Raw genomic sequence first — 22,333 nt, forward strand, 5'->3', positions numbered from 1 at the left:
AGCGCAAGGAAGAGGATTTAGGCATCCCGACCTCCAGGTATTTGGCCTTGTCTTTTGCAGGTTCTATTACCTCTCAATTCATTGTAACTTAGGGCTAAGTCTTTATCCCATGGGCCTTTGGGAAATACCCAAGCTAAAACAGGGAAGCTAGAGATTGTGCTGCTCGGTGAGTAGTCTGTCATTACATATCACAGTTACTCTGGACAAATAGATTTGTAAGCAATTTAGAATGAGCCCATTAAACATAATTTATTTATAAGTTGCAATTAACATTTCCCATCCAATTTTGTTTTCCAGGCCTGTCAGAGAATTTGCCATGCCAAGAGGAGCCAACACATTCTGCTACTGCGTTAAGGCAAATGTCATTGTCACTGGAGGTAAGAGGACTGTTTCCATCACGGGTAATTCCTGGTCTCACAGAGCTCTCTGTGTTTTATGACCAGCAATAACTTTCTAGAACAATTTGAATGTTGTCTATTCCATATATTGCAGCTTCTGGGCATGACAGCACACTAACAAGCCTTCCTTCAGGGCTAGTGCGGTCACAGATCTTGGAGGAGAACCTACAACCACCATTTTTCTAAATCAACATCTCTAAACTGCATCCTATACATTTGTCTTCATACCCACAGATAAGATGAGTCCTCACCCTTATCAAGGAAATTCTCTTTGCAAAAGGTGGAGACCATTTCAGAAACCTACCAAGTCAAAAGGCAGAGTCGTGGAGTCCAGTCCCAGTAGATAGAAAACATCCCTACACCTAAGCTCAGGGAACACTGAGGAAGCGGGGGTAGAAAGACTGTAAGAGCCAGAGGACCAGGGCGTGTGCTGTGAGATGTGTAATGTCAGAAGCTAACCCATAAAGTCTCACCAATGGGACTGCCTAACCATGAACTGAAGGACAATAATGACATGCTGGGGTGGAGAGGGGAAAGACCACAAGGCCTCCATCCTGCCCAAAGAACTACAGGGCAATTAGGGAATGCTAGGAGTGGGAGAAATCGTCTTCTCTAGAGAAGAACATAGCAACTGGTTCCCCAATATCAAATGGTCAGCCCCCCCGAATACATATGAGTAACATTACTTAGACTGAGCAGGTTATATTTAGGAATATATATGCATATAACAACAATTAACAAAAAAGATAATATGAATTTGAAAGAGAGCAAAAGAAGGTATGTGAAAAGGTCTCGGGAAGGGAAATAAAGATATAACTGATATAATTATAGTATAATCCCAAATTTTAAAAAGGTCTTCCTTAACCAAAGACTATATTAAACTAACTTTCCTCTGCTTTGATGTTGCTTCATAATTTGCCTTGACAGTTTTAACCCTTCTGGAATGCATTTTTTTTTTCTGTGTGAAACTATGAGTTCCCCAATTTGAAAGGAGTCCTGGGGATTCTGTAGGCAGAATGACACCTATATATTGTCTGGGAGAGATAGTTTAAAATTGTTCAAATCCCCCAAAGGTGCCTCTGATCAGAAAGATCAGAAACCCATAACCAGCAATGACAGCAAAGGCCAAGATCAGAACGTTGGAGAATGCAAACTTTCAGTGGATAGTAAGGTAGAAGATGGGAACAGCCCTTTGCCAAGAGCAAAGGAAGGATGACAATATGGAAAGCTGGAGGATATCACTGTCGTTAGGGATGCAGGCTCCTTGGCTCTACTGTGATATATTTGAGTCTGAGCTGTGGAATCAGGCTGGGTGTAAATCCACCAGCAGGCTGTTTTACTTTCCCCAAGTTTCAATCTCACCTTTGAGTGGAGTAGTGATCCTACTTGCTTATAGGATTAATTATAATATTTATATTAGTTCAAGGGTTAGGAGTGGTAATACACACCAATAATCCCAGCATTTAGGGGTCATAGACTGGATAAGCAGGGGTTTTAGGATATCCTATGCTAAAATAGACCCTGTCTCAAAAGTAATTCAAATAAGGCACTCAGCAGAGTATCCCATGGGACAGCACTTAATAGCTACTTGCAACTAATAATACCAATAAGAAAAGGTGTGCATTTCATATGGTAACGTTTAGAATTGATTAAGACAATGAATGCATACCTAGAACTAATAGGTTCTTGATAAATGCTAGTTCTGGGAGCCAGTGAGATGATTCAGTGGATAAGGGAACGCTGTGCCAAACCTGACCACCTGAGTTCAATCCCAGACCCAAATGATGGCAGAAGAGAATAGGCTTCCACAGGTGGTCCTCTGACCTCCGCATGTGTCCTATGATACATGTGCCCACATACATACACACGCAAAAACTTTTTTTTGTTTATTTTTTTTTAGTTGTTGAAAAAAATTTTCCGCCTCCTCCCTGTTTCCCATTTCCCTCCCTCTCCTCCCACACATCGCCCCCTCCCCCCACTCCCCTCTCCCTCTCCCCCTCCCCCCCACTCCATTCCCCCTCCCTCTCTCTCTCGAGAATGAAGAGCAGTCCAGATTCCCTGCCCTGCGGGAAGTCCAATAAAGTAAAATATATTTAAAAATAAATGTTAGCCCAATCCATTCCAATACATAAGTAAAATCACTTTGGTAGTGACTTTGTTGAGATGAAAGTCTTGAGGCACTTCTACCACTGAGTGTAAACATCTATACACTTTGCGGTGTAATGCAAATTAGGAGGTGTGGCCTTGTTGGAGTAGGTACAGCCTTGTTGCAGGAAGTGGCCACTGGGAGCAGGTTTTCAGGTTTCAGATGCTCAAGCCAGACCCAGTGTCACTCTCCTGCTGCCTGTGAAACTGGATGTAGAACTCTCAGTTCCTCCTCCAGCACCATGTCTGCCCGCATACTGCCATGCTTTCTGCCATGCTGATAATGGACTAAACCTCTCAACTGTAAGCCAACCCCAATTAAATGCTTTCCTTTATAAGAGTTGCCATGGAGGTTAGCAAAAGTAGAGCAGCGTGACTGACTAGCAGCTAGCTAGTGCTTTCCAGCATGCATGACTTAATGAATTCCTACAGATGTGGAGACTAGAAAATGGAAATTCTCCATAACTGCAAACATCCTCTTGTGGGGACAATACCCTCGTTGATTAGTGACTCAGCCATGAGCCTCTAAACTGTGTGTGCCGCTGCTGACTACAGCTGGGCAAGAACTGTTCTGCTCAGCACAGCTGCCTGGGTTGAGTGTACCAGGACACTTGATGAGCTTGGTCACAACAGGAGTTCTTCAGGAAACAAACAAACAACATGTCAAACAAACAAATACCCACCATGACTGGGTACTTTTACAGGTGGGGGTGGTGAACACCTTTAATCCCAGCACTCCAGAGACAGAGGCGAGCCTGGTCTACAGAGTGAATTCCATGAGAGCCAGGGCTACACAGAGAAACCCTGTCTTAAAAAGCCAAAGCAAGCAAACAAACAATAACAAAAAAAGAACTTATGACTTGCAACTTCCAAAAACCAACAACAACAATGATAACAACAAAACAAAACCCTTAAATTTTCTGAGCATCATTTGCTGACTACCACAATTTTCTTAACCCAATATTATCATCATTTATTATTTCAAGAATTAAGCACCTCATTTGGAATGATCCAAGCATCAAAGCCCAGGTCTCTGAGTGCTGTATACATTTTTTTCCAAGTTATATTCAGCAAATACCATTCTGCAACTGTTAAGGATGAGGAGCTAGGGACCGATCCATCAGGCTGTCATCCTAACCCTTGAGAATTCAAAGTTTAATAACTGGAGTGAGACAAGTCTAGACAGCTCCGCTACAACGCGTATGTGAGTCGACAAATGATGCTGGTGAGGGTAGCTCAAGACTATGAGTGAGGCATTGTACATCTCAAGAGCTCGGTATCCTGTGGCCTGTCTGCCCATTCTGGTAGCACCACTCACTGTACAAGGACTCTATGGTGTCTACAGAAGCCGTAGAACCTGCTCTGGAGGTAGACAAGGAAGACTGTTTTCTCCACAGTGCACACAGGCAAACTCCTGGTCAAGAGGCTGTCCTGAAAACAATCGAATGTGTTGTGGTGTGATTAGTGAGCAACTAATACTTTTCACCATGCATAATTGCTGGAACTGTTGTAGTTAATAGACTCTACTGGTAAAAAGTGCAAATTCTCAGGAACTACCGACAAGTCAGTCACTGAAAACATTGCCCCGCGGCAATACTCTTATTGACTGGTGACTCAGCCAAGAGCCTTGCTCCTTGTACAGCCTGTGCTGCTGGTGACTCAGGCGATGGTCCTCTGATGTACTCTTCTTCGTGCAATACACAAGCCCCAGACTTTCTTCCATGGAGAGCCCCAACTCACCTGGCAGTAGTATCACCCACTTCAGGGATGCCACAGCCAATGTTATCAGTACTTGTGGGCCAGAGGGACAGATTTCTGAACATGTCTAGTAATATCACACCTCTTGGCTCCTGCTGATGAAAGGTAAAGAGGGAGAAATTCCAAAAATGAATTATTGGAATTATTGCTTTGAAACATGGGACTGAATCCCTGAAAGTTTCCTCCTTGCTATAAAGATGTAAGCTTGCTCTCTTCTCTCACTAAAGTAACCTTGCCTTCTCAGAGCTCACAACCATAAAATAGAGCTGAACTGAATCTTGAAGTTCATTATTTTACACATGAGGAAACAAAGAAAGCCATTAGCCACAAGCTGAGCAGTTAGTCAGCCGGTGGAGCTGAGGTTGAATCAACTATCCTTGCCCTCAGTCTTGTTTTCTCTCTTCTGGGCCGCTGTGATCCTGAGCATCAGGATGCTCCCCGACCCTTCCCTCTGTGATCTGAGCCAGCTTATTTAATCAAAAGTGGCCCTGGGACTGAGTGACGCACAGCGGAGATGAGTCTGCTGAAAGAAAGAAAAGCGTGTCTTTGATGAGTAGCTTTGTTTAAACCCTGCCCCAGAAAAAGGGAAAGAGAGAGAATGAGTTAAATATAAAACACAACGGTGAATCAACTTCTTAGAACTATAATTTATAATATAAATGGTATAAATAACACATGATATTGAACAGAATGATTTGATTATTCATATTTGAACTTGCCTATAAATCCTTTCACTCTAAATATTACATGCTTGCCTTATGGCTGTATTAGATTATAAACATTTCAAATCAGGGACCATACTTCATGTGTGTGTAGAAGCTTCTCCCAATCTCCCTAAACATTTTGTAGAATATATTATGCAAAGCAGGGGCTTAGAATAATCATACTAGTGGTGGTAACGTCCAGTGAACAATAAGGATCTGTTCAGTTAGATATGTATGAGCTCATTTATTCTCACAAGAAAATTATAGTATGAGTTAATTGCACGAGTAGAGCAAGATACTCGGTTATAGAGCTAATAATATATCTAGTAAACATATCGAGTGAAATCTAGTAAGCATACTAGATTTCAAATTAAAACACAGTAGTAACTTAGCAAGCAATAATCATGTACTTGTTATTTGTCAAGTATCACCACAAATGACTGATCCAAGGTTTATTGTGTAAACAACAGACAGTCAATCATAATTATAGGGTTAGTGCTGCAGAAGGCTGTTGCCTAGAGAACATGGGAAAAGAACTGGTAACTTCATCAGGGACAAGAAATGGAGATTAGGAGGAATCCAGAGTTCAAAAGCATATGACTACTTCCTCCTCCTCCTCCTCTTCTCTTCTTCCTCTTCCTCTTCCTCTTCTTCCTCTTCCTCTTCCTCCTCCTCTTCCCCTCCTCCTCCTCCTCCCTCCTCCTCCTTTTCCTTCTTTTTTTCCTCTTCCTCCTCCTCCTTGTAGACCTTGGGTCAGATGGCTCCAAGTCTGCCAAACCTCAGTTCAAGCCCTGGGACCCACATAATGGAAGGCAAGAATCAATTCTTAAACGTTGTCTTCTGACCTCAATACATGTACTGTGACACACATACTTCCACCCTACATACACACATGTGCACACAAAACAAATAAATAAAAAATGTATAGTTTTAAGTAGATATCAGGGAATAATATCTAGAAGTTTTATATCCTTAATGTCTATCAAATTTCTATGTGGGTAGTAATTTCTCAGGAAAGTTTGATTCTTGCTCTCACTATTTTAAATTCAAGAATTTCCTGGTTATCTCCCTTCAAATAGTGTGTTGCTGCATTAATAAGATTGAGCTATCATAACAAAATACCATACATTATATAGCTTAGGCTACAAAATGTTATTATCTTATAATTCTGGAGGCTTCAGGTCAAAGATCCAAGCATCAACCAAATGTGGTCACCTCTTAATAAGGGTCTCCTTCGTGCTGTGTAGGTAGCCTCCTCATGTGCCAGGAAGATGAGAAGCAAGCTGCATGGTTCCTTTTCTTATAAGGACCCTATCATTGTGACCTTATTTAAAGCTAATTATCTCTCTAAGTACCCCACATTGGTGCTCATGGCTTCACTATGGGTTTTGAGAGGGTCCAACTTGGTCCCCAGCAAATAAGAGTCACTTTAGTTTTTCAGCTTTCTTCTCATGCTACTGCAAGATCTGAGTCCCCAAATGATATAATTGACCTTCACAAAAGGACTAGACAAACAATCAGCCAAGGTTCCATTTTGGGTTAGATGCATGTTCTCCCCATCCCTATCCCTTGGCATTTAACAGGTAAACCTCTGAGGTGCAGCTACTCATAGCAACCAATGGGAACAGCTCAGTAACTACTTGCTGAGCTCTTACTGTGTGTTGCCTGATAGGATACTGCTGTAAACTGAAAGGGAATTTTGCTCTAAGAAGAGCCTAATAGGTTATTTATTATAAATGAATAATAATGACTATGGATTGGCATAGTACATTGACATAGCACTCAGTTTGTTTGTTTGTTTGTTTTTTAAATTGTGGAAGTATATCCTTGAAAAATGGATTGGGAGACAATGAAAAGGGAAGAGAAAATACTGTAATCCTCTTCCTTGGGGCTCAACAAAATAACCAGCATTATTGGAGCATCTAAATCTATTACATTTGGCTAACCTGTGAATATCGAGCTTCCAAGTCACCCAACTATACCCTTACCTAACTGGCTCCTTCAACATAGATATATTTTTACTCACAAAAGTTTCTAGCATACAAGGCAAGTCAGTCTTGTGGGTGGCCAAATGCATGCTAGCGACTAAGCAAAAACAGATAAGTTAAAGGTAGAGTTTATAAATAAATGTCCCTTGGCTATGAGAACCTGACCAGAAGGTAGAAAAGGAGAGCGTGGTTCCCAAAGGTTCCCTTCTGACTTCCTCAAGTACCCAGAGGCATGTGGACACCCACGCTGTTAAAACACACAAGCATATACTTAAAGGTCACACGCACACGTGTACACACATGCAGGGGCTGGCTAGCTTCACATGCAGATCTTCTCTTCCTGGGCAGCTCAACTAGACCATCTTCCCCCGACTACTCATAGTGAGAAATGGTCAGGTACTAACTTTCAGTGAATGAGCTACAAGAGCCAAGATTTAACGAGGCTGAAAAGAAAGATATGTTCATTGTTTGTGTCATATGTATTTTGGAATTTCTTTGTTATAAGCAGCCTTTATTATTTGAACAGTTGCATAACTCTGTTTTATTTATGTTTTAAAAAGAGAAAATTGTGTAAAGATTTTTAAAATATAGATTTTTTTAAGATATTGGATTTTCGATTTCACAAATAACTCAATAGATATCATCCTGGAAGCTGAATCATAAAAGTGTTACAGAATTTCAAGATAATAGTCGAGAAATTGTATGATCCACCATCCTTATATTATAAGAAATTAAGTCCTCAGAATTAAATGATTTAAAGTATTAAATTATTCAGTTTAAGGACTTAGATACGTGTTTGGAATAATATATAAGAAAGTGGGAACAAGAGGTTGGGGGGATGGCTCCATGTAAGAGTGCTTGCTGCACAAGCAAGGGGTCCTGAATTTGTCCCTCAGCATCCTTGCGTTACAGAGGTTGACGCTTTAAATCACAGCATCCGCGTGATGGTCAGACTGATAAAGCAAGTGGCCTTGGGGTGTGACGTAAGCCTTTGGGGAAGCAAGTGGGCAGTGTGCCTTAAAGTCATAAACATGATTTAACATCATGTTCCTACTTTTGGAAACTTACTGTTGGCAACTGATCTAAGAAGCAAACGTGAACACGCAGATGATTGTTCCTTACAGCACTGCTGAATAAGATCAAAAAGAAGAAAATCCAGAATCTGAGACGAAAGGTCATGGATGGTGGTTAAGAAGTTATGAACTATCAATGGAAAGTTATTTAACTATGGAAGTAAATGGCATTCCATCATTTCTAGCAACATGGACAAACTTGCGGACATCATGCTGATGAGATAAGGCAAACACAGAAAGACAAATACCACAGGTTCTCTTTCTGTGTGAAAACTACAAAGTTGATCTTAAAAAAGAGAGTAGAGTAGCAGTTCCCAGAGCCTGGGCAGGGTGTCAAGGCGGGCGGGATGTGAAGAGATGTTGGATGGTGAGAGACACACAGTTGGGAAGGAGGAATTCCTTCCAACATTCTGCAGCATAGGGGGATAACTATGATTGAAGCAATTAATTGAATATTTCAACATATCTGGTAGACAGGATTTTAAAAAGTTTTCAACATAGAGAAGCACATTTCTGGGATAAAAGATAATATCCTGATCGTACTATTACATACAAGTGTGGAAATGTCTCAACACACACTAGAAATGCATGCAGTTCCAGTGTCGGTCAGTGCTCTCCTTGCTCAGAGACCCTGTCTCAAAAACCAAGATGGAGCACACTTGCGGAAGACACCTAAACTTGACAATTGATCTCAGGTGTTCTTCCTCTCTCTCTCTCTCTCTCTCTCTCTCTCTCTCTCTCTCTGACAACACACACACACAACTAAATAAACTGCAAAAAGTGTTAACAATGATTTCCCATATTGCATAAAAGTAGAAATTGGGGGATAAGGTAGCAGGCTGGGAGAAGGCTTTTACTTACTTATTTATTTTTACAAAAATGTCACTCTTCTATACTATTTCCTTATTTTCCTGTGTACTCAGATGATTTTAACAATTAAAAGACAAAATGTGTGTTATGATAGTAATTACATTTAAATGTCTTGTGCTTGTGCTTCTGCAGGAAAAGGAAAATGGGAAAATAAAAGGCAGATGATTTGCTCATGCTGGAGATTATGAGCAGTTTGCCTCTTCCCTTGATTTCTTTTATTATTATAATGTTTGCATAATTTAGACTGTAGAAACAAAAGACCAGCTGCCTGAAATATGTTTTGGAAGTAAATAGAGTATAAATAATGTATTAATGTGTGACACAGTAGGAAGTATTGAATCAAGGAAAGTAGTCATGAAATATTTATGGGAATTCACATTTGTATGTGAAGATACGTTGATCACAGACAGATCCAAAACAAGGCTAATGTCTTCAAGTCAGCCGCAGAAGGAATGCCTCTGGGGAGCTGTGGGCTGTGGTTCCTTAGAAAGGAGACCAGGATCTCACTGAATGAATGAGAGATGCTTTTGGTGATGGTGGATTTTAAATGTCAACTTGCCACAGCCTAGAATCACCAGGAAAAAAGGACTCAGAGAGGGACTACCTAATTTTCATTGATCTGTGGGCTTGCTAATGAGGATTATCTTTGGTTGCATTCATTGATGTGGGAAAACCTAACCTGAAAGTGGGCGACATCATTCCTAGAGTAGAGGAGTAGAGACCACTAGATGAGCAATGAGCAGGCATGCATTCATTTCTCTCTGCTCTTGGTGGTTGATGGTGGGTGTGCTGTGGGTACTTGCTTTAAATTCCTGTTTCCTTTACGCTCCTGCTCTGATGGACTGTTACCCGAAATCATGAGCTAAACTAAAGCCTATCTCCCTTAGGTTATTATTTTTTTTTATCACAGTAACAGGAATAAAATAAGGACATCTTTTAACTTCTGAGCACTTGAGAATACGAGGCCTCTGACACTGTCATTCTTTCTAGGAGATGATAAGGTCCTCCGCTTGTGGCACCCCAATATCAGCACAAAGCCAGTTGGGAAGCTGGTGGGGCACATGTTCAGCATCACAGAGATCGTAAACAATGAGAAAGAACAACACGTCATCAGCCTTTCCTCTGCAAAGGTAACAAGAAGAAAATCGCAGAACCAAAAGGAAGCTGTTCGTTCTTAGTCAACTACAGGGAGGCCTAACATGCATGCACACACACATACACACGTATGTATGTATAGCTAAAGTAATTCCCAAAGAAAAATATAAGTTATAAATGTTAGAAATGAGAGTCTTGAATATTTGCAATATATTTGAAAAAAATGTATTTGTTTGATTAAATACGGCCTATTAAAAAGTTTCAAGAAGAATAAGTTCAATTAATGTGGTTAGTTGTGATAGCAATTATAATTTTCTCCTGAGGATCCCACAGATGAGCATCACATTTCCATGACTTCAGTCCCTCTTCTCCCCCGCTGCTCCTCCCATTGACCCTCACTCCCTCTCCTTTATTTTGCTATGTATATTTACATATGTATGTAAACAACCTGCTGAGTCCATTTAGTGTTGCTTCCACGTGAGTGTGCGTGGTTAGGAGTGATCACGTGGGATGGGATGACCTGCCAGCACTCATCCGTGGAGGTTTGTTTCCCTTGCTCAGCAGCCATTACCAGGCTTTGGCTCTCCATCTAGGGGGGCGGCCTTGGGTGATTTTCTCCATCCAAACCGGCTTGTCACCTGGTATCGTCTCTGTCCAAGTCTTGTGTAAGTGACCATGCTGTTGAGATTCAGTGAGTGCAGCTCCCTGTCATGTATAAAAAGACATGATCTGGCAGGAGAGGCTTGAGTGTTCTGGCTCTCACAAGCTTTCTGCCTCCCTCCTCTACAATATCCCTTGGGTCTCAAGTATGAGTTGCATTGTAGCTGTGTTGGTTGGTGATGAACACCCATGGTCTGTTGTTGTCTGTACTTTGGCCAGTTGAGAATTTCTGTAATAGTTTCCATTTGCTGCAAGAAGCAGCTTCCTTGATGAGGTGTGTGTGCGTGCGTGCGTGTGTGTGTGTGTGTGTGTGTGTGTGTGTGTGTGAAGCAGTGGGTCTAAGAATATTATAAACTGTACTGAGTTTGAATCCCCAGAACACATACACATGATGACTGTAAATTGTTGACGAGAGGGAAAATGAGTCTTAGGCAATAACTGGCAGAGGTCACACTATCGCCTTGTGGCGGCATGCAGCCAGTCACCTCCTGCTTCTCTCTCAGACGGCTTCCCTCTTCTCACAAAGCAAAAGGCCGAAATGCAATAAAAATGGTGGGGACCGGGAAAATGAGTTTAAGCAAGCAAACTAATAAAACTTTGGCAAATAAGTGGGACCTCGAGGGAGGCAGAAGGGCAGAGGTTTAAACTTACAGGCGTGTTTACGTGGTGCTTGGTGGGTATCACAAAGAAGCGGCTTGAAAGGAGCCAAATGGGGTTAAGTACAACAGGCTCACTTAGCTCAAGATATTAAAGCAAAAGTACTATTGTGTATGACACGTACAATGTGTTGTGATCATATTCATCTCAAATTTCTTCCATCTCCTCTGGGATCCACTGCCACCTCCTCCCTACCAACTTACCTTCTCTCATCTCTCTCTGTTTTTCTCTGTCTGTCTGTCTGTCTGTCTGTCTGTCTGTCTGTCTGTCTTTCTCTTTCTTAATAACCTAATGAATCCGGTCTGCGCTGACCATATACTTCTAGATGTAGGACCATCCACAGGAGCATGGTTGACCCACCCATCTCTCCCTCTCCTAGAAGCCATCAACTGTCAGATTCTTGACTAGGGGTGAGGATTTATGAGCCCCTCCCCTGAGTGTTTAATATTTAAATAATGTGTGTGCTGATGTCTTTACCTCATTTTTTTACTTGCCAGTTATCACACAGAGGGGATAAATGTGAGAACGATACAATAAAATTACCAAGTCTTGTTCCACATTGCTAACTTTTTTGCATATCAATTGACTGTCAGCAACCAAATAAGCACATTTTGCATTGAATTCCCTATAGAGACAAAGTCAAATACCTTCCATCTATTTGTTGTGCAGTTGAACATAACCCTTTGTACTCCAGTCACGCATGCTCCATCCTCAAATGTACCATCTCTCCAAGGTGATGACTCTCAAAGGGGTTTCATCACCTCACACATTTCCAGGTTTCTTGCAATGTAAAATCATGCCATCTATTGGGTCAACCCAATTTGATTCAATAATTAACTTCTTGTGGCCATTAGGCAAAGTTTAGAAAGGCAAGTCAAATCCCGGACTCCCTTAGTATATGATAGACTAATCTGTTCCTAAATTGCTCACTTCATTTGAATGACTCTGTTTCTAAAGATAGACTCTAGTGATGCTGTTTTCGCTGTGTCTCGATGCTGGTGCTTCCACTGAGTACTTATAGTGCAATGGAATGACCCGTCTCCTCCCTGTCGCCAGCAGCAGTGATACTGAGAGCGCTTCTATTGGTAATCACACTTGAGTGAAGCGCCAGTTCCCGTCACTGTATGTTCACACCTCTTGTTAGCACCGCACCTTTTCAGACTAGGACGTTCTCTTTCCTGTGAATCTGATACCAACTCCTAAAACACAGATATTCTACTCTGCTAATTCTATGACAAACACTCATCAAAGGGCAAAGGGGGGAGATATTAAAGCCTTTGGCTAACAGCAACTGACATGAAGCTTGCCGGAAGAAAAACCAAAAGTCATTGATGAATCCGAACATGCTTCCCTTTATCTTTACTTATTCACTGTTCCTTACAAAGGGCTTTGGACAAAACCTTTCCTTTACCTCCCCCAACCCTTTTCTCAAAGTTAATCAGCCTCATAATTCAGTCTTTTTCCCAAGGCTAAAATAATCCTTTTATTTAATTCTCGCACTCCCAATTTGTTTGAAAAAAAAAAAACAAACAACCGAGCATTCTAACTCTTACTGCTATGAGACTCTGAATTTATTTTGTAATTTATGTGTACATGTCCGTAGGCAAGATTTAATTGCGACTTATAAATATCCCATTCTGTTACCCCAAGATCGGTATAGTGAAAGTGAGAATCTTCTATGCTTGTCCCTTATACCATCTCAGCCTCTTTCTGAAACAGTTTGTCCTTGTTTTCTTCCTAAGTCTCCCCAGGGCTGACTGGCTCTAGGTCGGCTCTCCCAAGCTTTGACACCAACACCTTCCCTCAGACACTGCTGTTGACAGAGAACAACCAGCACCCGTAGGACCGATTCGGTATCGCTAGTCTTTTCTCTCATATTACAGATCCCTAAGAAATGGCCTCTTTATGCGTCGGTGCCATTGTGTTCTCTTCCCATTTACTTCTGCCTTTCTGTCCCCATAGCTGGTTCCTCATCTCCAGACAACCTTCCCTTTTGTTACTTTCTCTGACTCCAAATTCCATGAGCATTTCTTCCTGCTCCCCCATGGTTTCCTTTCTCATTCGATGACTTGCATATACACATATAGATACACACTCTCAATTTAAAGTCCAGTTTCCATAGAAGAGAAGATATGAAGTCGTTTTTTTTTCTTTCTGAGTCTGGCTTATTTCACGTCACGTGATTTCCAGTTGCATCTATTTTCTTGTGACCGTCATAACTTCATTTTTCTTGATGGCCTTACAAAATTCTATTATGTATATGTAGCAGATTGTCTTTACTCATTTATCTCTTAACAGACGCCTAGATTAGTTCTGTTTCCTGGGCATTGTGAATAGTACAGGGGAACCCAGTGACGAAAGATAAAGCTCTAAGCAACGCTTTCCACTGGGTATTCCGTGGGGATAAGCAAGATTGGAACCAAGAGCCAAGCTGAAACAGAGCACCTGTGTGCTCACAATCCAAACAGCATTTCATTGCAAGTTTATAAAAGCACAATTCATTTAAAGACTTAACTGCCCCATGTGAGAACAATGGTGTTTAAATGGGTGAATTCTGCTTGTTCCCCAGGTCTTCCGAGTGTGGGATATCCAGACCCTATCAGTATTGCAAGTCTTCCACGATAGCCAAGGAGGGCCAGGAGACATGCAGATTTACTCCATGGTGTATGACGCCAACCATGGCATGCTTATTACAGGTATGTCTATTTGACGTATAGCAAATTCATCTCATATCCTTTACGTTCTAAAAAGAATAGCTTTTCAACACTTCCTATGAAAATGCACACAGAGAAAAGGAAATGACTAACCATGGTTAGCGATAGTATAAATATTTATTTCAGTTTCTTATCCTAAGTTAGTTGATGAACTATGCAACCTCCCTTTTATGAAAATACCAGGTCAGTTCTCTAGGTTTATGACCTAGGGGGACATGGCCTAAGTGAAGCGGAAAGAGCTGGACCACTGTTGCTATGTCTGGGCTCCCGTCTGCCTCTCGAATGCAGTAAATTGGTACTTTCCTAGGGTGGTGACCTTGGTACATGCCAGCATGAACTTGTTTTCTGAGACAAAACAGTTCTGGTAAGGAGATGGTCACTCTGTAGGGTGGGCACAGACCTCAGCTGCCTTTGCTTCCAGATAAAGAACAGTAGAGAGAGAGAGAGGCCAGAGGCCAGGAAGATGGGTCCTAAATACAACGCATTGGTTGCCAAATTGTTTTAAGGGTTTTCAAGAACTTTGTTAGGCATTTAGCATGGCTACTGTTCACATGCACAGCCTTCAGCCTTTAGAAGAAAACTGGCTATATTAATAGCAGCTCTACCCTCTGGAGCACTGAGCCAGAATTGCCTTTCCGAAGCATATTACCACTGACCACCTGCACTGAGTTCCTGAGGGATTAATTAAGGCAGGGAAGTGATTGGTGCTGTCTCTGTTGGGGAACATAATTATTTTTAATTTGGTGTTGTTTATTTGTCCTGGGTTAGAAGAGAACCATCACTTCATGCTCAATAAATAATTTTTCCACCCTGTAAAAGAGAACTTAGTTTCGGCTGTGAATGCTTCTTCTCTATGTGTTCCCATCTGAAATGAATGCATTAATGACTATTCACAGATGTCACCTCTTCACACAGAACTTGCCTGCTCGATTATTGGGCTCAGCATTTTCATCCCAATTATCATCAGCGTAAAGAAGGGCTAAAATACCGAGACAAAGAAGATGGAGAATAGTAAAGCCAAGAATTCTTTCCACTTTTATATACTTTTTGGTGGTGCTCCTGTTTGCAAACTACTGAGCTCTGTGTACTGCCTGATCATTAAAAGTGCAGCCATCAAGTCCTCACACAAGCATACATGTAGGCAAAGCGCGAATGCACATAAAATCAATCAATAATTAAAAAGCGCAGCTCTCAGCTGACATCAGGATTAGGTCAAGTGTATTCATTTGTGCTTAGATTCCTGTGACATCAGGTAGAGTAGTTTTCTGAGCCATGTGGGCAGCAACTCTGCACTCAGTGCTTGGTGAACACGTTGTGACTGTCAGTGCCGTCATCAATACGCCGGTGATGATGACCACAGCTATGTGTTGTCTTTTTACTCTGTTTCCTCTGTGCAGTCACCCTTTGAGGCTGGAATCCTTCACTGAAGTTTCCCAAATGCACAAGCCAAACCTCGGACAGGTCATAGCTGAGACTCGATCTCAGAACTTCTGACTCCTGCGTCTGCATTCGTTCTTTCCCCGGCATTATTTCCTTTGCTGTATGATAACTAGCCAAAAGGGCGGAAAAGCATCAGCTCTTCACAGGCAGACCCAGTCATGTAAACTGTTGGTATCGTGTTTAGGGGTTTACGGAGATGCTCCAAGTGTGCCTTTGAGAGCCCAGTGGCCTTCCATCTCTCTCACGTTTCCTGGCAGGGGTGCTTGAATTGAGTAACATTACCTGATGAGCTATCTCAGTCCTGTACATATGAACAGGCTGCGTCACAAAATCTAAACACCGTGGTAACTGCTGCTAAGACTTGGAGAGTTTTTCTGGAATGATGTGAGAAAGTCACCGCTGCATCCTTGGTGACAAATTGATAGCCACATCAATAAAGTAGGAAGAAGCTTCCTATTCTCAGAACATCTGCTTTTGTTTGAACTCCAGAATGTGCTGTGCAGTGGTGGCACAAGTCTCTAAGAAGCAGAGGCAGGCGGATCTTTGAGTTTGAGGCCAGCCTGGCCTACAGAGTAAGTTCCAGGACAACCAGGGCTACACAGAGAAACCCTGACTTGAAAAAACTAACTAAATAAATAAAAATGAACTACAGAGTGGTTTGATAATTTTTATCAGTATTTCTAGACATTGCACAAACTAAAGCACACAAGATCCTGATTTTGAGATTTAAGTCATACCCATAGGAAAATGCAAGAATCCTGCTTCCCAGTCAGTGCCCTGGCCAAGCTAAAATTTGGAAATTAATTTTACTATTGATGTTGCAATCACTGGCCTGCAATCATTCTCATTCATTCTATTTAATCAGACCGTGTTCATAGCACGTGTTATCATCTGTTGGCTTGAAGAACTCTCTGACTCATTCCAATCGCCAGAACAAACCTCTATTCAGCAGACGGCTGTGGACAGCATCACCAGCGTGCACACGTTGGAGAGGCACGCAGTCAGGAACAGAGAGCAGACTAGAAAAACAGGGTTCAGAATGACCTGTGTTTGAAAGATAATCTCCATTTATCTCCAATGAATGCTTTCCCCTGGCTGCATCTTATTTGCTGTGTTTGCCAGAGATGCTCTGGAGGAGGCCACAATCGTCTCACCTAGTAAATGCTAAGGCACTGATCTTTTATACTCTAATCTCACTGACCGGCTGGCTCCAACCCTAGCTGGTTGGGTCATATCCTCTGTGAAATTCCAGATTTCTGGTAATGACAATTTAGGGATGAGATGCTTTTGCAAAATTTTTCATTCTTTACTTCATTTCACTTTTAAGAATGTCACTATGTCACTATGCAGATGAGGTTGGCCTGGGACCCATGGTCTTCCTGTTTCAGTCTCCAAAGCATGGAATACAAGGATGCACTATCAAACACACCCAGCATTGTGATGACCTCCTTCTTTCCTTCCTTTCCAGGATCGAGCGTTATAGACATGTATCCATTGACCAGGATGGTACAGGACACAAAGCAGATTCCTCACACTCACGAACGAGAAATCAATGTCATGCTGTACAACAAATACTTCCATCAAGTGCTCACTATCTGCTCAGAGTCTGTAATCAAGGTGAGTGTGTAAGGACTCTCTAGGCAGAAAAAGGCTGAGCAAGTGAAATGCTGTCTTCCAATAGGTAAAACATAGGATTTCATATGTAGCGGTAGAATAGACTGAGACAATATATTGAAGTTCTTTAAGCTATATCAGGAATACATGATAAAGAAGTGTTTCAAGCCAGTTCAAGCCACATGTTTGGTTAAAAACAGAAAATTTAACCATATTTTATTTATATATTAGTGTGTTTGGAAAGGGTATATGTGTGGGCAGGGCGCTGGGGAAGGTGTGTAGAGAACTAATTTGAAAACTTTGACAGTGGTAAAAACTGCTCAGAAATGAAGGGCAGATGTATGGAACACCTGGGTTTTACTGATGTTTTATTCTTCTATAGGTATGGGAACTTGAGACGGGCCTCCAAATATACCAAATTCTAGACCCTCATGGCTTCAATATTGAAATAACCTGTGCGGCTATTGATGAAAGTGGATTTATTTTTGCCACAGGAGCATATAATGGTGAGCCTAGTGTTCAGAATATGACATCTCCGGGTATCCTGAGAATTTGTGCAGGAATTCCTAAGTTTAGGGGGTTTAAGGTTTAGTGTGAATTAGGCTGACATACAGACATTCCAGAGAGATAGCACGGCCTGGGTGAAAATCAAGTCTGTTTCATGGCCACTAATGTCTGGGTATGGACGTAAGTTACGTTCTGTTCACGTGGCTGCTGCAACTGTGTGCCAAAGCCTTTCACATAATGATCCATGTGTATGGAAACACCATGATGAAACCCACTACTCTGTGAGCTAACTGAAAAAAAATAGAGTTCTCTACTGGATGCACATCTATGCCTAGGCTCTAGGAAGGCACATCGAACTTGAGGGACTGTGGGGCTTAGGCGTGGTTGTGTTTCATAGTTTTTCCTCTGTGGAGCACTTGTAGGAACTAGAGAGCTGCACACTGCCTCATCTTTCCACTGCATCTTGTTCTGAGCATCCACAAAAGATCCGCTTGCCTTAGAGTAGACAGAGTGACCAGCTGCGTGCACTATGCAGAATCTATTTATTCCGGGGCACACTTGATAAGTAAATGCTTCCTCATGAACCAGTTGATGGAACAAGTGGGCACCCGATGTGAAAGTCGGATATTTGAAAATGTGAACAGCAGAAAACACAGCAGGAATGCAATCATGAGTGCAGCATCAAGGTGAGGGAATGCATTGGCATACAATGCACAGGGACAGTGTTCTTCCTTACAGAGCGATGCAGAGGAAAGCAACCTCGCCATGCCACAGGCACTCGCGACATCCATGTAATTTTAGTTCATGTATTGTTAATTACAAGTGTTCATTGCATTGAGTCACTGGTCTGGCTTAAGGTCTCTGGTTTTGTTTTGTTTTTTTTCTGCATCGTCAATACTGGACCCTCACTGGGGCTACTTTGGGGTATCCTGTTGTCCTATGTCATGGAGACCCTGTAACTTTGGGTCTGCAGGACGATCCCCTTCTGTGCTCCCACAGATCATAAATGGGGTGGATGATTGTATGGGCCAACTTATAGCCCTGATTCTGCGTCGGGGTGGTTGCTTGGTTGGTCAGCCCACCAGCTCTCCTTCATCCTTAACACCAGAGCGAGCTCTCCAGCACTGCCCAGGCTATCTCACCGTGTATGTAGTAAGCAGCAAAGGGGCGGGGCTGACTCTCCTGCCTTCATGTAGTTCTTGCCACTGTGCAAGGTATACTAGGTAGTTCTTGTCACTGCAGGGCATCATGGGTATAATTAATGTCTGATATTGGTAATGAGCAAATAAATGATGGAGGCAGCCTGGCAGAGGGCAAACAGTCAAATCACTGCATGCCCAACAGTGTTAGTGCTGAAGACAGTCATGGAGAGATGTTGGACTTAGGGGAGAAGCAGACACTGAGTAGAAAGCTAAACTCTGCCCCTCCACCTTCCTACCTCATCTTCTTCTGGATGCCTACAAAATATCTACTTGCTCTAGATTAGACAGTGTATGGGACCATTCACTACCCAGAATGCATTTATTCTCAGGTAGATTTGTAAAATAAATGCTTCCTCACAAGCTAGCTGATAGAATGAATGGACATAGGTTTTCAGGCATAAAGATTAAGAGACTCCATAGATGAGCCTGGGACCTCATTCCCACCCTCTAAGGTTCCATTAATAGTACCAAGATGGAAACCAAACCTTCAACACTCAAAGCTTTGGGAAACACTCATCCAAACCAATGCAGACATCCATTGCTTTCAAGACACCTTCCTGTTCTGCTCACTTGAATCAGCCTGTGACAAACCATGCAAGGAAAGACTGGGGAGACTCAGCAGACAGTCTTAGTAGGAAATAAATACAGCATGCATTTCAACAGGATCAGTGTCCCCTGAGTTAAGAGCCAGGTTGTCTGCACACCATCTTACCCACAAAGCCTTTCCTCCATGCCCTCAGGAACAGCTAAGATCTGGGACTTTGGCAGTGGGCAGGAGATGAAAATGCTGCCGGAAGGGAAAGACTGGACAGAGGAGGAACACGGGCTGTTGCGCCTGTTTTTCCTCAAGGCCCAGGTGAAGCACCAGCACCTCGTCCTCGCCTTGGAGCGCAGCGGGACTATCAAGATGATCCAGGTTTGAATCCCACTTCCATGCTTGTTCTGCAGACAGTCTTCTTGGGGGAAATCCAATGGTGATCGTTTCTCTACCTCTGTCTGTCTCTGTCTCTGTCTCTCTCTCTCTCTCTTTATGGTTTCATGTAGCCCAGCCTGATATTAAACTCTTGATTCTCCTATCTCCGTTTCCCAAGTACAGACACCACCACACTCATCCTGCCCCCTTGCTCAGTCTATGTGATCCTAGGAATTGAGTCTATGGCTTTAAGCATATTAGTCAAGTAATCTACAAACTGAGCTACATCTCCAGTCCCATTCAACTCCCCTCTCTCTAGTCAGTTGAGGGTTATGCTTATCAGCTAACTTTCCAGTGATGCTAGTAACCAGCTTTGCTCAAGTCCAAGCAAATTGAAAAATCACAGCTCTCCAGGCCCAGCATCCCACCCGTCACATTTCTGCTTCAGCATCATTAGGGATCCCCTAAAATGGGTGTCAGAAAGGTTGAGCTGACACACATCTCTCTACCACTGCTATCATTGCTCACACCCTACCTCGGCAATAATTCTCGACTCCTCAAGAAGGCTCCCCAGCAGATTCTGTCCCTTGTGGCCCATCAAGCATTCAAAGATGCTCGAGTCACTTTTTCCATTCCTCACCAAAATGACTTACAAAGTCATTATTTTAAGGTTAATGGTGCAATCTGCTCAGGGCTGTTCAGGGGAGGTTTGAGATAGGATAATTTATTTTTCTGTGAATCTATTACCACCTAGGAATACTAATGCCTTCTTCAAATTTAAAAAGAAGCCAACATCATTTATCTTGGCTGTTTGGCCCTCACCCAGTCAGCTAGAACTCAAGGACTAACATTGCCTTTGTTGCTCTCCTCTGGAAGCTAAGAACAGAAAATAAGTCTTGAAGAGGATTGCAGATGAAGTACAAACATCCACTGGGATGGCTAATCCTTTTAGCTGAGAGTGGGAAGGGGACATCTTCCCCAGTCGGGAGATTCTTCCCTTATTGTCTGCTTAGCCCAAAATGTGACCGGAGGAATAATGCTTTGGCAGTCCACGTAAAACACAATGTCACTTGCCTTCTGGAAGTTGCTGTAATCAAGCTATGCTCACTGTACTTGAAAGGCTGCAAAATGAGTCATGATTCTGTACTTGGGATGCGACTGGGTTGGTAGAGTCCTCGCCTTAAGCATGCACGAAGCCCTAGGTTTGATATCTAGCACCACATAAGCTGGGCATGCTGGTACACACATGCAGTTCTTACATTTGGGAAGTGGAAGCAGAAGTTCAAGATCATCCTTGGCTGCACAGTGAGTTCAAGATCAGACAGGGATACATGAGACCATCACATATCAAAAATGTTTTGGTTTCTGCCCTAGACACTTACACATTGGTTATTCTGGTCTTCGGTGCAGAACATTAAACTAAGCTTGGAGAGAGAGAGAGAGAGAGAGAGAGAGAGAGAGAGAGAGAGAGAGAAACAGAGAAACGAAAAACAGAAGCCTCAAGGCTTTAAATAATGCAAGAGCTTTTATCCATCCACCAGTTGAAGAAAAAGTCAATGAAAACAGGAATCTATCCCCCAGACTTAGATCACACAAGAACTAGAGGTGCAAATCAGTGTCTTCACTCCCCAGCACTCATCTTTGCCCCACCATAGCCACTTTTCATTTTGGAAGGGTCCCTGTTCTTTTAGCAAAAGGACCAGCCTTAAAATTTTGGGTTGTTACACCCATACCGAAGTAAAAACTTAACAATATCACTAACAATAATGATTAAGAAAAAACTATACAGAATAAATGATCATAATACAAAAGCAAATAAAACTGTAAGGTGCATCCCTCCTATCTCAATCTCACATTCATGTGTGGATTTGATTGAGAGATTCCATGTGTTCATACACACATATACAGAGCAAACATGCACGCACACATATAAGTACAACATACATATGAAAATAGAAAGAAAATGAATGAATAAAGGTAGAAAGGCAATATCATATTGCCTTAGTAAGGCTTTCTATTGCCTTGTTAAAACACAAGCAAAAAATTAAAAAAACAATGAACTTGTGGATGGAAGGAGTCATTGTATCTTAACAGCCTGTAGCCTGTTGTTGAAGCAAGTCGGGGCAGGAGCACAAAGCATGAACTGCAATGGCCACAGGCAGACTCTGCTGACTGCTTGCTCAGCACGGTTTCTTCTGGGAGCAGCAGCCCAGGGGTGGCACCACTCACAGTTGCTTGGGTTTTTCCCACATCAATCATCAGTAAAGAAAACTCCCTGCAAGTGTGTCCCCAGGCCAATCTGGTGGGGACATTTTCTCAATGAAGTTCACTCTTCTAAACGGTGTCTAGCTTGTGTCAATCTGACATCCAGCCAACCAGCAGGTGCCGAAATGGATTAAAGCATGTGCATGTAGAGATAATAAAACTTTCATGACAGATAGCAGATTTCTGGTTACTATAAGGAGTGAGACGCAAAGAAAATGATATTGTGAGTGAGAAGCCAGAGCTTGAGAGCTGATGATGCAGGATGACTGGGTACCCTTCTGCGTTTGCTTTATTTAAGAACAGCTCAACGGAAATGATACATTGAATTTT

At 42.3% G+C, this 22,333-nt stretch overlaps 1 protein-coding gene across 1 annotated transcript in view; it reads left to right on the forward strand.

Annotated features, from left to right (window-relative positions):
• Window positions 1–22,333, forward strand: part of Wdr64 (WD repeat domain 64) — an 89,814-nt gene that overhangs the window by 35,162 nt on the left and 32,319 nt on the right. Inside the window, exons 9-14 of the mRNA XM_075987578.1 lie at window positions 298–377; window positions 9,927–10,066; window positions 13,918–14,044; window positions 16,971–17,119; window positions 17,499–17,622; window positions 19,566–19,741. Of these exons, the coding sequence (XP_075843693.1) occupies window positions 298–377; window positions 9,927–10,066; window positions 13,918–14,044; window positions 16,971–17,119; window positions 17,499–17,622; window positions 19,566–19,741 (796 nt within the window). The remainder of the gene's footprint in view (window positions 1–297; window positions 378–9,926; window positions 10,067–13,917; window positions 14,045–16,970; window positions 17,120–17,498; window positions 17,623–19,565; window positions 19,742–22,333) is intronic.

This window comes from Microtus pennsylvanicus, chromosome 10 (genome assembly GCF_037038515.1).
Source record: "Microtus pennsylvanicus isolate mMicPen1 chromosome 10, mMicPen1.hap1, whole genome shotgun sequence".
Taxonomy (NCBI): domain Eukaryota; kingdom Metazoa; phylum Chordata; class Mammalia; order Rodentia; family Cricetidae; genus Microtus; species Microtus pennsylvanicus.